This window comes from Serinus canaria, chromosome 4 (genome assembly GCF_022539315.1).
Source record: "Serinus canaria isolate serCan28SL12 chromosome 4, serCan2020, whole genome shotgun sequence".
NCBI lineage: Eukaryota > Metazoa > Chordata > Aves > Passeriformes > Fringillidae > Serinus > Serinus canaria.
In genome coordinates this window covers 14,537,934-14,553,822 of record NC_066317.1, presented here as the reverse complement: position 1 = coordinate 14,553,822, position 15,889 = coordinate 14,537,934, and the positions used below count along the sequence as shown (strand labels likewise).

The window sequence follows — 15,889 nt, the reverse complement described above, 5'->3', positions numbered from 1 at the left end:
AACAGACCTAATTTTATTTTCACTAGTATTAAAAAATATTGAAATTTCTCACTAAATTTATTTTTTAAACATAGGCAGCTGCTGCTTGCCATAAACTGGAACATATTTATGCATATACCAAAATTCAAGGTTCTTATTCAATTGAAATATAAAAATTCAAATGGGATGAGTTAGCAGAGGGAGTTTGCTGTTGAAAGCAGAGAGTTAGATGAGCAAAATATATTCTTAAAAATATACAATCAAATTATGGAACATAGAGGATAATGATTTAATATACACAATGATACATATGTGGAATTTTTCCTCACATACTATACACCTTACTTTAAAACAAAACAAAAAAATCCCTACCAAAAAATCCTCGGAAAAAATGACACCTGCAAGATTTGAATTTTTGTTGGGTTTTTTGATATTGCCCTGATAGATAATTACCATGAGATGATTTGGGCCACTGATATGTGATAGTGCAGGTACATACAGCTCTTTCTGCCTTTTATAATCCGAGAGGTTACAGGTTCTGTGCCACAAACAGGCAAACCTCATCGCAAAGACGAGTCAGGCTCCGCTGACTGAGGCGCTTCTGTTCTGCTCCCCGACTCACACAAAATCTCACATATCACAATTCCCCCAGGTTTTTACACCTGCAGAGGCCAGAGGGAGGAAGTTTGTGAGCACAGGACGGTGCAGTACTGTGGGATTTGGCTCTGGCTCCAGGGGAGATCCACGCACGATGCTCACAGCCAGCCGGGCTGGAAAGATACAGGCTTCTCACATTAACACTTCGTGAGCTGCAGCAAACAGAGTTACCAGATTAGCTGGCTCAAATTGTGTCATACTCTTATTTTTAGCACTCTATTATGCCTCTGGGATATATTTTATTTATCAGGGAATTGGACCAGATAAACAGATGTTGTAGCTGTTTTCTAAAAGAGGGCTTTATGCAACTCGCTGTGAGGTACCTGAAAGACTCTATGTTTTGGGGAAGGGGCAGAGTAAATGTGTGAGGCAAATATAGTAGTCCTGAGCCACTTCTGGGAAATTAGTTAGCTTTTCAGGCAAACTGAGACCTAAAATACAACAAAAAAGGGTTTTAGTACTTTTTAGAAAGAAAAATAGAGGTTCTCCCAACATTTCTCTAATTGGAAGCGATACTAGGAAACAGAGCAAGCAAGAATTTGCTGGGGAACTTGGCAAATGCAATTTGGGATTACCCAGAGGACTGACAGTGACTGTAATGGATCCAGCAGTGAGATTCAGGTCTGCATCATGTAGGTGTTCCCTTCCAGGAGAGCTGCAAGTCCCGACAAAGAGCACAAGAACTGTAATTTGCATGGGTTAAGTTGTTCTGTGTCAGCACAAAAAGCTGAGTTCTGCTTCCCCAAGCATCATCTTGGAAAGCTGCCCTGGTTTCTTGGCTACAGCACAGGGTCTCTAAGAGAGCTTGGAGAACAGATGAGAGCATCAACTTGATGACACCAGGTTCAGTTAGGGACAGCTAACTGGGAGAAGCAAAAATTAAAAAAAAAGGGAAAAAGACATTTTATCACTTACTTCATCAAGCACTGTTGACAAGAAGTGGCAAAACTACACAGGGAAGGCACTGGGAAAAAAAACAAATTTGTGGCATCTTGGTTATGGGCTGTGCAGCAGAGAAAGGATAGAAACAGGGAAGGACTGCAGTCACAATGCTAAAGAACAGAGGGAGCACAGAACTGCAAATGCTTTTGTCAATAGAATTTCATACCCAATTATTGTCACAGGAATCTCAAATTTTATTTAATGCAATTCTCCTGGCAGAATGCCAGTTCTCACATGACCTCCATAATTTTTTTAATCCTATCAATGAAATTGTCTTTCCTTCAATTTCCTTTCAGTTTTATTCTTTCCTTCAATTGTCTTGCCTTTCCATTTTCTTCCCTTTCCAGACAGCTGATTTCCCTTAGAAGTTGGAATTATTTAATAAGAAAACTGACTATGAATAGTAAGATTTCTCTTACAGAGACAAACCAGCACCAGCATGCCAACATCCGGAAGTCTTTGATTTTGTGACTTTATACTAGATATAGCCCTCCCACACAGGGTGCCACCCAGAGGCTTTTTTCCTTTTTCTTACCTGGGTGACAAGTGGTTGTGCCAGGTGGCAGTTTTGAACCCAGGCAAAGAGCAGATGAGATGTATGAGCACGGGATCCTTAGGAGATGCATGGCCTCTTCCGTGGGCTGCAGCTGCTGGCTGTGGGTGTCCCTCCGAGCATGGGTCACAGTCTGGTCCTAATCTCACACCTGCTTCTGGCTGGGGCTAGCAACACAAAGTTCATCTGAATTTACCAGGCAGCCCAGGAATTCGCAGGTTATTTTGTTACTTAACAAATCCAGGTGTTCCTAACAGCTCAGCAGGGCTCATTTCTGTGAAATAATTCCAAAAGCCTTTGATTTACCTGCCCTCCCTGCCCCTATGATCAGAAGGGTAGGTGGCAGGGAGCAAAGCCTGATTCAGCAGCAGCTTTTGCTCATTTTCTTGTCACTCTATAGGTCACTGGCTGGCAGAAATCTCTGTGGAAATGCATCTAAAAATATTTTGAAAACTTGGCCTCCAGTGATGAGAAAATGAAGTGGTGACTCATGCTCCCATCAGCTCCAGACTCGATTACTGCAGTTTGGGGGACTGAGAAGCCGATGCTTCACTGAGACTGCAATTTGCTTGGGGGAGCAGCCGAGAGGCCTCGTTGGCATTCATTGTTTCCAACACATCTCTCTTGTCCTTTTAATCACTAATAAATTTAATTTCACTTCCCACTGAAGATCTCACTCTCCACCTTTCTGGCAAGAGGAACAATCCAGAGGCTGCTTTCATGACCTCTGCTGCAGCTTGAGATGCCGGCACAAAGCAGACTTGCCTGGAGCAATGCCTCCAACCTGCATTTCCCAGCATTGCTTTCTCTAGTCCTTCACAGCTTGTCCACAAAACTCCAGAAGATTCCTTACCATCCTGCAGGGTGCTCCTTGTTGAATGAGAATTTTACAGGAACAGGACACGTCAGCTTGGAGGAATTTAAGTCAAAATGCCTCCTCATAGAAGCTGCAGTCTAATGATCACGAGCAATAGTGTGGTTGAAGCAAGAAAATGGCAAAGAGGAGACCACATCCCTCATCCCTCTCCTGACATTGTTCTGACAAGATGCTGTAAGTTTTAGTCTGGGAGACTGGGGCTACCCCATGGAAATAGGGACAAAAGATATTTGGTTTGTAAGATGCTGGAAAGGGCAGGCCATCAAATCTAAAGTAAAATACTCTTCATTTAGTCTCCTCATGTGCTACATTATCCCTGAGCTTTGCTAGAAGGATGGCAAGGCTCTTCAAACAGCTTCCCTGGGGAGACTGCTCTGCAGCTTAACAACCTTGCACTGGAGATGTGCAAGTGTAACCAAGGGCAGAATTTAGTCTCTTGTCTATTTAACGTGTTTGCTAGGGATTGCCTGTGTTCCTGGCACTTTATAATAATAGTAATATAAATGCATTTGGATTATAACCAAATGGAGAAACTATGATTTAGCCCTTTACTGTGTTGTAATTCCCAAATGCATCAACATCTATTTAAGTGCAAAACAGTCTATAGTTTACAAATACAAAGCTACGATTGTCTGCTTTAAGGGTTCTGTATGAGATTATGATTCAATACAAAACACAATTCAGTGTCTGAAATTTCATTTTTAATGGCAGAATAACATCAAAAAAAAGTAGCTCTTTCTCCATATGCAGTCTTGCAAAAAAAAAAAAATGTATCCCAGGGACTTGGTCCTTTCTAGTCATTTCTACATATATAACTGCTCATCTCTTATGCACGTATGCACTCGCACATAAATCAATGTGCTTGCAGACAGACCATATTTCATCTTGCCTTCTAACCTCCCGCTGTCAAGATATTTCCACAAAAAAATGTAACAAATAAAACTAACAGCTCCTTTTTCCTTGACTGTCAGAGTAATGTAGGGGACTACTTCTGTACAACCAAGCTCCTTCTGCTCTGTGAACAAGCACAACTGCGCAGCTTCTGTTGAGACTGCCTTTCTACCACATGGCCTGCTCACGCTAACTAAAGGATCAACGAGAAAAAAACACAACCACATCTTTGATTTTAACTACAGGAAAAAATGTTTATCTTGATAAGTTACCGGAGTTATCAAAAGCTTTTCAATTTAATGCACAAAAAGGGAAATAAAATGTTTCAGTAATTCAACACAAAGTGCTAACATTGCCCGTGACCTCTGAAATGCTGTTTTATTGTTTGGGTGGGTTTTTTTCCACTGCTACCACCGGATGGGTTTATAGAGATGCAGAAATAGATTGTAACATAGGCAAAGTTTTCATTTGCCATCAGTTTTGCCTGATTATGGTTAGTATCAGTTATATTTAAAGTTAAATTTAAAAGAGTTGTTCTAACCTTTACTGAAAAACTGTTTAGGTTCAATGAATTAATTTTCAATTGATGACAGTTAGCAGCATTCTGATGACTTTCTTTCCCCAATTTCATAAAGTATTTCCAGACAGTTAATGGGCTTTTGTTTTAAAAAACAAGCAAAAAGTTTAAAAGCTCACCCACAAAAGAATAAAAAAGATAACAGAGGTAAAAATGTGACCTAAAGGATAAATATTTTTCTTGTTTTCCTTTTAACAAAATTGAATTCAAAACCATTCTGTTTATTAAAGACATATAGCAAGTCATAAAACAAACATCTTAACAGTCTTAACAGAATTGATGTGCACAATTCAGTTTCATTAAGTATGAATTTAAAATATGTATTTCAGTTTAGCTTGATATTCCCTTTAGACCAACACCTCCAACACTCATACACAATATTTAAGCTGCCCCAAAGCAATCAACAAGGACTTTGTAAAGAGTCTAACAAAACTACATTGTAAAACAATTTGAAATAGTCTTAAATGTTGGAAAAAAACCAAAAAGAAAAAACAAAGGATGTGTTCAATGGAATCTAAGCAAGTTGTTGGAAGTACTGAAAGGCAGAGATTCAGTACACAGAGGTAGCTCAGTAAGGGTACTTGCAGTGTTCTGATTATTTAGCGTTGACGCAACCAAAGTCAGCTACTGTCTCCTTGAACTCCTGCTATGTATTTTGAAAAGGGAACACTGCCTCTGGGCCTGTTGTCTCACCATTCCAAACCAACAGAAGGAGTCATTGATTTCAGTGGGATTGGGATTAAGTCTTTATATTCTCTGGAAATTCAGGTTTATGGAAGTAGAACATAAAGAAACTGTCCCGAGTCCGATCATTGTCCCCTGCTACAAGAGGGGTTTTTAAACCCAGAGGAATTTTTTCCCATATGGAACCAGTTACCACTTAGAATGCCTAAGGAAGTGGAACCTTGAATTTGGCCCAGGAACTCTCCATTTCCTAGCAGGCTTGTGCTGCCTGGGGATGCACTGATCAAACTGTGAGCTCACTGCCCACTGCCCAGTGGGAAGAGAGCAGAGCCCTGGGCACATGGGCAGTGGACAGTGTCCCTCAGCCCTCTTGCCTGTTCAGCAGGGAGAGCTTGATCCCCCATCCAGGGAAGGAAAGAATTCAGCATGTGCCACCTCCCATAAGTTTGTCACATGGTCCTTTTATTGGTGTGCCAGTTCTGAGCAGGGTGGGGCTGTCAGCTCCCTGCAGCTTCTCATACAGATGGCAACAGGGAGTGGCCATCAGATAAAGCACCGAGGATTGTACCAGATTACTTTTCTCCTGTTGTTCACAGGACTGGAAGTAACAGACTAGGTAAACCAAGCACATTTTTTGGTTTTAAGTAAGGCAAAAGGATATGAATTTCACATGCCTGTTGTCACATAGAAGATCTTCAGCTGGTGTAAAGGCTTACAGCCCTATCAGAGCTCTGATAATCTACATTTGCTACAGACTTGCTGCGAAGTGTTTGCACTCAGCCACACCTTTAGCTGCAATGTTAACCATGACACACATGGAAGCTCTGCATTTATATTGATCCCACATTGACCTATTCCTTTCCTTACTTAATATTTCGATGCACAATTGCCAGCACAGTTTTTGCACAGGGGCACACGCCCCAGTCTGGACTAGAGCATGTTTCTGAAATCTTCATCTCCCAGACAGTGCTGGCTGCATGTTTAAATATATGCCTGCATTCCTTTCTCTTCAACACCTAGAAACAGTATTTTATATTCTTTTTTTTTATCTATGTTTAATAGAAAGAGTAATATTGTTTTTTAAAAAGTTGTGATTGATTGTCAAATGAGCTAAAATAGCGTTTCTGTTATTATAAGGATCCTTTTAATTAGCAAAAAACTAATAAATTGTCAACTTTCTTGTCCTCATAAGCTACCATTCATTACCAATGCAGTAACAGAGAAAACATAGCTTGGCTTACTACAATAAAGGCTCTGTTTCAGCATCCTAAATTCTCTGTGCAGGTCTCTGTGCATTGCACAGGGGGAATGAGAAGAAAAAAAAGAGAACCAAAAATTCATGTTCTTTAGGGGTAAATGATAAAAAGATCTCCTAGCTGCAAACACAAATACTTCACTCATAACCCAAGCACCAGACCATTTCTTTGAAGAAGCTTATGAGGCATTTAAGATATACAATGGCACAATATCATACAATGGAATTGAAAGAATTTTCTTGAGATACCATTAACTTTGAAGGAATGTCTAGACAACTGTGTCAACAAATGCAAATAATTCATGCTTTTCAGCTTCTATCCATTGGATGGCCCCATGCTGAGTATACACAAACTCAGAAGAAAAAGGCATGTCACAGTCATATGACTAGGGAGTGTAACAGAGTCACACAGAAATTCAAGTCAATCTCAGAAAAAAAACCTTCAGAAAGCTCTTCCCCAAGAGAAGAGCTGGTAAGCCAGCAGTGGGATAGGCTCCTGGTCATCTTGGCTAGTTTAAAACAGAGACTTGCTGCTGGTGCACCCTGGCTTCAAAGCAGGGGCAATGGAAGAACCAGCTGTCAGTCATGACCATTCACTCGGTTAGAAAAATAAACTAATGGACTCCAAAATACTGTACAACCTCTTGCAGCAACCAACAAAGTGGCTTCTGAAAACAATGCTTTTGCCAAAAATGCATCTGTAAGGCACTTAACAGGTATCTTTTAATATATATATATATGTATATAGATATATATAAAAAAATAAAATATGCACTAAAGCAACATTCACAAAACCCAGCTGTGTCAATTGTCCGTGTGTACAGTATAGTACATATATACATTCACTGTGACACAGGCCATCTCCACAATTATACCTTCACAGGTGCTTTGGGCTGCCTGGTTAGTTTCAGTGCCTGTGAAGAGGAAACAAAACAATCATTTTTTTATACCCTTAAAAGACAAGCAACAGCACAAGGTAAGAGTCTCATTTATAAAGGACAACAAAACACTCTGTACTTCCGAGTGGCTGAGAGAGGAGGCAGCGTGCAGCTGACAGGCTCTGGGTTCTGAGATGATGTTTGTGTCTCTTACAGCCCATCACAACCTCCCCTTACACAGAGAGCCTCAACAGAGGAACCACAAGGACTATGGCTACAGTGCCAGTGAAGGAAGCAGAGATGGGTTTCAAACCACTTGTGGCACAGATAGAAGAGCTTCAGACCCACTTAAGGAAAGACAGTGGAGAAAATGTATGCCAACACCTTTGTGTCCCTGGCTTCTTTCCACATGGCTCAAAGCCTGCTCAGAGGATAATCACTGCTGCAGTGGTGGATGTCATGCACCTTTGATGTTTATACCCTCTTTTCTGAGAAAAGGTAAGAAATAGCCAAACTCCATCAGTCCAGAGGTGATCTTATGCCAGGGGACACCTGACATCTTTGTAGCTCCATTGTTGCTGAGGAAGAAAAAAACCTCTTTCTTTTTTGATGGCAGAGTCCAGCTCTGTGTTCCTCACAGGGCTGGCCAATTATGGTGGCTAATGGAGCTATTTATTCAGTGTGTGACAAAAGTTCAGCCCAGTGCTCATGCTTCCAGTTTGGCAGGAAGCAGCCTCTCTAAGTCAGGAGAGAAATGTGATAAGCTCAGAAAGCATTAGGTTTTCAGCTGTTCCTGTGCAGCAGTGTGGGCACTGGGAAGGATGCTGGCACTTGGTATGCTCAGCAGCAAAAAAAGCTCTGTGTCTTTTTAGGTGGGACAAATTGGCCCAGGTGAGAGGGATTTAGACAAAATAGCAAATTCCTGAAATTTGGAACCTCTGTTTTTCTGAAGGAAGTCTTTTGGGTGAAGAGCCCTGACAGACTGGCATTTGTCTGAGTTTTTGTTTCCAGCAGGTTGGCTAAACAAGCAATTTTCAGTCTGAGAGATGACTGATGGACCTTCTTATTGTAGATATTAACCTTTAATATTGTACACTTAAAGCTTGTAAGCACTGCTTGAAAATCACTCCAGCACAAATGTAAACCCTTAAAAAAACCCCCAAACCTTTAAAAATAAATGGGATATATTCCCCTCAGAAACAACAGCATTTAACTATTGTTAAATCCAGCCCTTTGAGATTAGTCTTTTGGATATTATTCAGCAAGAGACTTTGGAGAGAGAGACATCATTCCACACTTTGTTTGGGGAAACAATTTTTTAACTTTGTAGTTTGGCAGATTCTGCTGCCATATTTACGAAGTAGAAATACCTTAGTGTAGATGAACCTCTAAATATTTAAATTCCATTTCATACAACCCGATCACATGTACTATCATAATTAAGTAAGAATGTCACTGCAGTTGAGTACTGTGACTGGATAACTGCCTCCCCCTGCAAGAGAGATGCCAAAATGAAGCCAAGGTGTTTGTAGAAAATAAACATCAAGGGTGATGATGACATGTTTATTTTCAAAGCAGGAGACCATTATCCAGTCACAACATTCACTTCTATTATACTTATTGCAACTGTACCAGACCCAACCTCATTGATTTTTTTCAAAGAGTAATTAAAATAACATTTGTGAATAATACAGAAGACCAACAGAAGAAACTGCAGCAACAGAACAATCCCCCAAAGTGGTTCTACAGTGGCATTACAGTCTGCTTAGCACAGGAGGATTATTTGATGCTTAATGAATAAGAAACTAGTGCTGGTGAACTGTAAATCTCTCCAGTACTGCTTGACTGTTCTGATGCTCTGTTTAAAGGCTGTTTTAATTTGCAGCAGCTGACAGCAGTCCCTAAAGGCCATTACTGCCCTGAGAATCAGGGAGGTCTGGATGAGCTCCAGCCCCACTCCTGAGAAGCTGAAGAAAAGTCAGCATTGCAGGGATTGTTCTGTCACCAGCAGTATAAACTTTAGCCTGTCTTTCTACAGGAATAGCATGGAGTTTTCTTTATACCACCAGTAAAGTCTCCTGATAATTTCTGATTAAAAGAAAAACCATGATTTTCAGACTGAAGGATAATTGCCACTGGATTCTCAGATTTTCATTTTCAGATACTCAGACCAGTATATATTAATCAGGTCTGATTTCTGAACACAGCTTCTGAAAACAGAGAGTTTTCCTGCTTTTTACAGTTCAGATAACACATGGAAATCACTGATTTGGGATTCTGGCATTCAAGATAGCAAGGTTACTTTGGTGGTGTGAAGCTGTAAAATGAAAAGCTACTGGGTTTTGCTGCAAATTGAAAATTTGAGTGTTAGCAATAAAATTTCTCCCCTGCTAAGTGGAGAATGCAGGGTGCTGATGGAGCTGGGCTTCTCACAGTAGTTCTAAACCATCACTGAAAATGGCTGCCAAAGGTTGCTTCAGTTGCTGCAGCTTCTTGATCTTTATTATCTCAGAACATTAAAAGACAGCATTAAATTGGATTTCATGGACTAGCTTCTTGCAGGGTGGCTATTCTGAGAACCTGACTAAAACCACTGCAATCATTTCACACAGATCAGAGAATGGCTCTCAGATGTCAATACCTTCAGTCTGTACTGAAATAAGCATAATTTGAATCAGTGATGCTGATTCCAAACCGTCTAGGTTATAGTCTATAATCCTACAAGTTATCCCATGCCTTAATTTTGGCATGAAATGGGATGACCCAGACTGCTGTAAGACTTCTTGCTATTGTAAAGGATGACACAAATGGGGGGAAGGGAGGAAAAAAAAGTTTTCATCCAGCTTCAATCCAGTTCAGAAAGTGTCCTTATTTTACCTAATTTCCCCAGCTCCCATGCCAGCCAACATATCTTTTTGTCACTTCTCCATAAAGGAGATCCAAAGCTGTGATTATTAGTCAGCTAATGGATGGAGACATTCTTATGGGGCATACTCTGAATTCATAATTTGAATGAATTTGTTACTTGAATTAACTGTAAAGGTCTAACTTCATGCTTTGAACTTTTTCAGAGTCTCTTTAATCTCCTTTTCAAGCGGGATAAAGTTCTGCACTTTTATTTTGATACTGCTGTGATTATCACTGTTGTAGAGAAAGCAAGGAAATAGAAAAATCCCAACCATAGAAGGAACCCCAGGAGTTTAGGATATGTATTTTGGTATTTTTGCCCTCACAGTACACTTGCCATTATAAATCAAATCCAGCAATCCTTACCTTTTGCCTAGAAACCATCCAGGATTTTATTGTTGGTACCAACAGACTGCCAAGAAGGATCTGAGCAGGATGATAGATGAGCAAAGGGACGGAAATTAAGGACAGGTATTCATAACCTGCAAATACTATCTTCAGCATGGGAATCCCTGCAGGCAGAAAAACAGGAGACAGACTCTCACCTCAGACTTTGAGCTCCAGATAAAAGCAAAGCATTTTATATTGCATTGACATTTCACAATAAAAAAAAAAAAAAAAAAGAAATCCCAAAATGAGCTGAAATGTTTTATATATTAAAAATCCAACCCAAATGAGCAAGAGCATGAATACAAAAATATATGGCATAAAAAGTTCTGCAGCAGAAAGGGTGGAGTAGGGAATGCCATAAAAGATCTTTTCTAATAATGCTAATATTGCAGTAAAAACTGCTGCTGAAGACTTGGTATACAGTACATTCTGCAGTAGCATGACTGTTCAGTTGCTGACCACAGTTCTGTACTGCTTCTTCACTATTTTCACTGGGCTGTTCTGTGTTCACATGATTGCCCTCTGTCCAACCTGCCCAACTCCTTCCTGTAACCTTTGCAACCTTTCTTTGGTCTGTTCTCCACTGGAGGAGGGTCATGATTTGTTTGTACATTCCCTCCATTCTCTCCAAATGAAAGCCTTTCCTGCTTTGACTGATTCATGAGACAGATAAGATTTAGTCAGCTGGGTGAGCAGTATGAAGTGATCCTGCCCACAAAGAGTTAGGCAGCAGCTGGAGTACAGAAGTTGCCAGATGCTGGAAGAAGTGAGCGTAAGACCTAGAGAAGGGCCATTTTTCCAAGAGCTGGAATTTGCACTCAGCAGTGCTAATTCTATCAGATTTCTCCATGCACAATCTTCCTCCTTGATGATGTGATATGTAAAAATATGGCTTTTTCACTTCTGCAGTAATGAAATTATTTGTGCCTACTTTGAAAATATTACTGTTCAAAATTATCTGTTTAAGTCTTGGAACTTTGCTACCATGCTCCACAAAGTGCAGGTGTGGACAAAAGCTGCAACCAGTTCTGTCTTGCCTGACCAGATATTTGTACAGCTGCCAACAAGAGCAGCTGTGATTCCTCAGGAGCTTCCTGACAATGCACCTTATTTTCTCTCTAATCTTAAATGTCACTCTAGGAGTCCTCTGCCAGCACCAACCTTGACGTGAAGCAGACTACACACAGTTTTCACAGAGCTCATCTGAATGTCTCACAGAATCACATGGTTTGGGTTGGAAGGGACCTCAAAGACCATCTTGTTCCAGCCCCCTGCCACAGGGACACCTTCCACCAGATCAGGTTGCTCCAATCCCCATCCAGCCTTGTCTCCTTTCCCAGCAGTGACAAAACATTGAGCTGTGTGCCACATACCCTCCATTTCCCCAGGAGGAAATGCTTCAGATCAGTCAAAGCTGTCATATTTATGGAAACTTTTCTTTATATCTTGGATAAATTCTCAACACTATTTCAGGCTTCCTTTAATAACCTTGACCCCTCCTTATGTGAGCAAACAGCTTATTTGTTGAATATTACCACTTCACAAGTGCCCCACTATTGTTGACACATGTCTGGGCTTGCTGAAATCTTCATGATGTTTCACAGCACCATTTCTTGTAATTATTATTATTATTAACTTAATCACATTACAGCACTAAAAATCTCATGCCTATGCTAGTAGCCTTTACCTATGTGTGTATTTGCAGGGATGGATTAAATCAAATAAATAAAGGCTTGTATGCTTTATTTCAGTATTATAATTGCCTTCAAAAAAACATCATGGACCTATCACACAATTGCTTATTATTAACACTAATTTCTGGGGCTTGGCAATAAATAGTATTTAGATAGAAATTAAATGGGCATTTGCATTATATGAAGGCATGTAATTTACCTCAAATGCCCATCATACTTATTTTTGTAAACAGATAAAGTTTTATTGCCTGTTTCCACATCTCAAATTGACCTTTGTGGGTCCTTTTCTATTTTCTAATCACAGAAAAATACACTAGAGTCCCAAGCTATGAACATGCTGTATTTCTGTTTGTAAGACAGTACCTGCTGTTTTGGTTGTGCAATTTCATCCACAGATCCAAAAACATTTTAGAAAGCTGAAGAGGGCTCCTACAGAGAACCAGAAACACTACAATGACTAGCCTAAGATCACACAGAAGCTAATGGCACAGACATGAACAGAATGCATCCAAAGTGACTGAGACATGCTTTAGGTAACTGTACATTTTCTGAAAGAAATAAAAGAAACTCCAGCTTAAAAGGTAAATTCTCTGGAGGAAAACTATTTCTGTAAACTAGGAAAAGAAAATTAAAGTTGTCAAATATAATACAAAATACTATAATTAGCGTGACAATATAATTAGATCACTGGGTAGAAAGAGGTTCTTAATTCACAGCTTGTTTAAATACATGTCACAACAACAGGTTCCTGGAAGCTACTAATGTGCAATTAAGGTTCCTATTATTTACCAGGAAATGCTAACTGATGAAAAGAAGAAATAATAATCAGTTTTGCAGGTAAGGACTAGTCTAATGGAAAAAAAAGAAACCCAACCTTGTTGCCTTTTCATGCACTTTCTGATTTTTATAATTCCAACTTTGCCAGTATGCAACCCTCAGAAGATATTTCGTGACAGAGTTCCCCATAGTGTAGTCTCAAACACTTGTGTCAGTAACATTACCACAAAGCTAAACTAAACAGCATGAGTGTAATTTATTTTTAAAAATGCCATCTAAACTTTTTAGTAGCAATATGTAGTAGCTGCAAGCATCAGTATGACTGCTAATGTTTTCCAAACAGATAAAACCCATGCAAATTTCTAATTAGGGAAAATGTGCTCTAATAGTTACTTCTACCTGTTTTAAAATGAAACACAAACACAACTACATTTTCCTCATATATATATATGCATATAAATATACATATATAAGCACTTGGGAGAAAAACAAACACTGAAGGCTCATGCCAAAACCACCCATTCATGCTGCTGTGGTTTATGGAGTTACAAGCTTCCAGCAATCTGGTTCAACTGTCTGCCAAAGACCCTCACTCACTAAATATCATGAGACCTGAATAACAAAGCTGTCTTCTGTGCTTTGGTGCTAAGTTGGTCAGCTTTGCTCAAAGTGAGGGTTTAACAAACTTCCCATCTTCCTCCAAAGACAGGAGTGGGATGAGACAGCAGCACCCCACCTGACTAGAACTACAGACAGCGGCAGCAGAACGGAGAAAACCCACAGACTGTTCTACAGGTATCCCTTTCAAACAAGATCATTGGTATTCCCAGCTTTTTACCCCAAATTTCCCTCCAGCCCTTTGTTTGAGTATGTTTCTCCTACCAGTTCCCCCAAGTTCCCATCTTCCTCCTTGCTCTTTGGCCCTGGTGTTCAGAGGCTCTTTTTCTGTTTGCGTTTTCTCCCTTCCTCCTTTTCCCTCCTCCACTCCCATGCTTTCAACCTCCAAGGGTTTGCTTCCCAAGACCATTGATTCTACTCATTGCAGCCATGTAAGTTTTGGGTACTTCCACTAAAATCACTCAGTTCCACTTAAGGGCAGGGGCACCAACATCCCAGTCCCACTGCAGCTGAGAGAAGACAGGTCTGTGACAGGGAGCACATTACTGTTTTCTCCCTTTTTTGTGTCCTCACTCAGCTCTTTTTTCCACATTAAGCACTTTGCAAACCAGAGGAAAGCAAACACTGTTTATCCTTGACCTTCAATAGCAGCAAGGAAGAGTGAGAGCACTGCTCTTGCAGCATGGGAAAGCCCTCTTTGCTCTCCATTGTTCCAGGGTGTTCCAGCTTGGCTCCAAGGCTGTAGATTATCAGCCCTGGCCAAAGGCCACTGCTTCTCTAATAACCTGCTCAACTGAAAGCTACTTAATCCTTCCCCCAGTTTGCACCCAGTATAGCCTCCCACATGCTCCCTCTTCCCCTTTGCTATTTTCACATTTCCTAAAAGGCCCATGAAAATATTATGCTGCACTTCACTACATTTAGTTAACTCTAAAATAATAATAATAAAAAACCCTAAAAGATTTGAAGGTATTTTAAAGATAATTTAAATATAGGAGTCTTTTCATCTAGCTATCACTGCAGTAATATAAATGAAGCAAATTAATTTTAATGCTCCAAGGTTCTGATTCTGTGTCACTGTCACTGACAGGATCCAACTAGACTTTATGAGATGGCATTTGACTTTATGGAAGTGAGCACTATGCACGCATTTACAATTTTACAGGGACTTTAAGCTGTCATGCTGAAAAATGTTTATAAAACATTAATCAAAAAATGCCTCTTTAATACAATGCATTGTCTGAAAGATGTTAGAAGGCACATATTGTAAATGGATTCTTTTTCTGACTGGAGTAATTTCTACCAGAAGCCTTTCCCCACTGCTATACAAGTACACAGTGTGGAGAGATAAAGAGCACTTTCTCAGCACATTACTACCTGATCCAAACACTTGGGAAATCACTAATGTACAGCATGCCATATTTCCATGTCACACATGACACATTTGTCTAAAATTACCCAACAGAGTTTGACATTGCAGCATATTCCTTAGCAGAGCTTTCAACTGACATCTGCCAAGTAAGAACTTCAAGTAGGAGCTTTCTTCTTCTAACAAGCAAGTAAGAGTTTTCTTTTATCCTATACCCATGATGGAAATGATAAAACAATAAGTACTGGAAATCAGGAGGGTTTTTTTCTATTTTAATATGTTTATTTTATGCTTGCTGGATGTGTAAGCTCCCCTTAAAGCACTGTTTCATCATTTGCTGTTTTCTATCACATTGCAATGTCTTCAGAGAACTTAATAGAACATTTTTATTACCACCAAAACACAGGCCATTATCTCTCACACCCAAAGCAGAATTATTGCTAGTGCTCTACTTCCATACTTCACTGTATAGGTTTTTTTCCCTTCAATGTCTTCATAACAAACAATTTATCCTAAACCTTTATTGCCTACATTACTGAAACACATTCCACATCACGAACTGCTGCAGCATTTCTCCTCAGGAAAAGAGATTTGGGGCAAAACAGAGAGGTCATCCTAGGGCTATGGAACCATTATGGAACCATTATCAGGAATCAGAATGCCAAAGAGCCCTCACAGACAGGCACTGGAAATACTTGGAAGAAAAGCTTTAGCTGAATTTTTACCTCTCCCTTGTACTTGTGAATGCATTTCAGAACCCTCAATTGCTACAATCTTCAAGTGCAATACACAAAATTAATCAAGTGCATGATAGTAGCTTCTCTGATGCTCTCCACACCCC

The 15,889-nt window shown here is 39.9% G+C and overlaps 1 protein-coding gene across 1 annotated transcript in view; it reads right to left on the bottom strand.

The window, feature by feature from the left end:
• Window positions 1-1,748: 1,748 nt before the first annotated feature.
• SLC10A7 (solute carrier family 10 member 7) overlaps window positions 1,749-15,889 on the bottom strand; it is a 141,383-nt gene continuing 127,242 nt past the window's right edge. The window contains exons 11-12 of the mRNA XM_050973901.1: window positions 10,567-10,712; window positions 1,749-7,329 (exon numbers count right to left, since the gene is read on the bottom strand). Coding sequence (XP_050829858.1) covers window positions 7,285-7,329; window positions 10,567-10,712 — 191 coding nt within the window. The 3' untranslated portion in view covers window positions 1,749-7,284. The remainder of the gene's footprint in view (window positions 7,330-10,566; window positions 10,713-15,889) is intronic.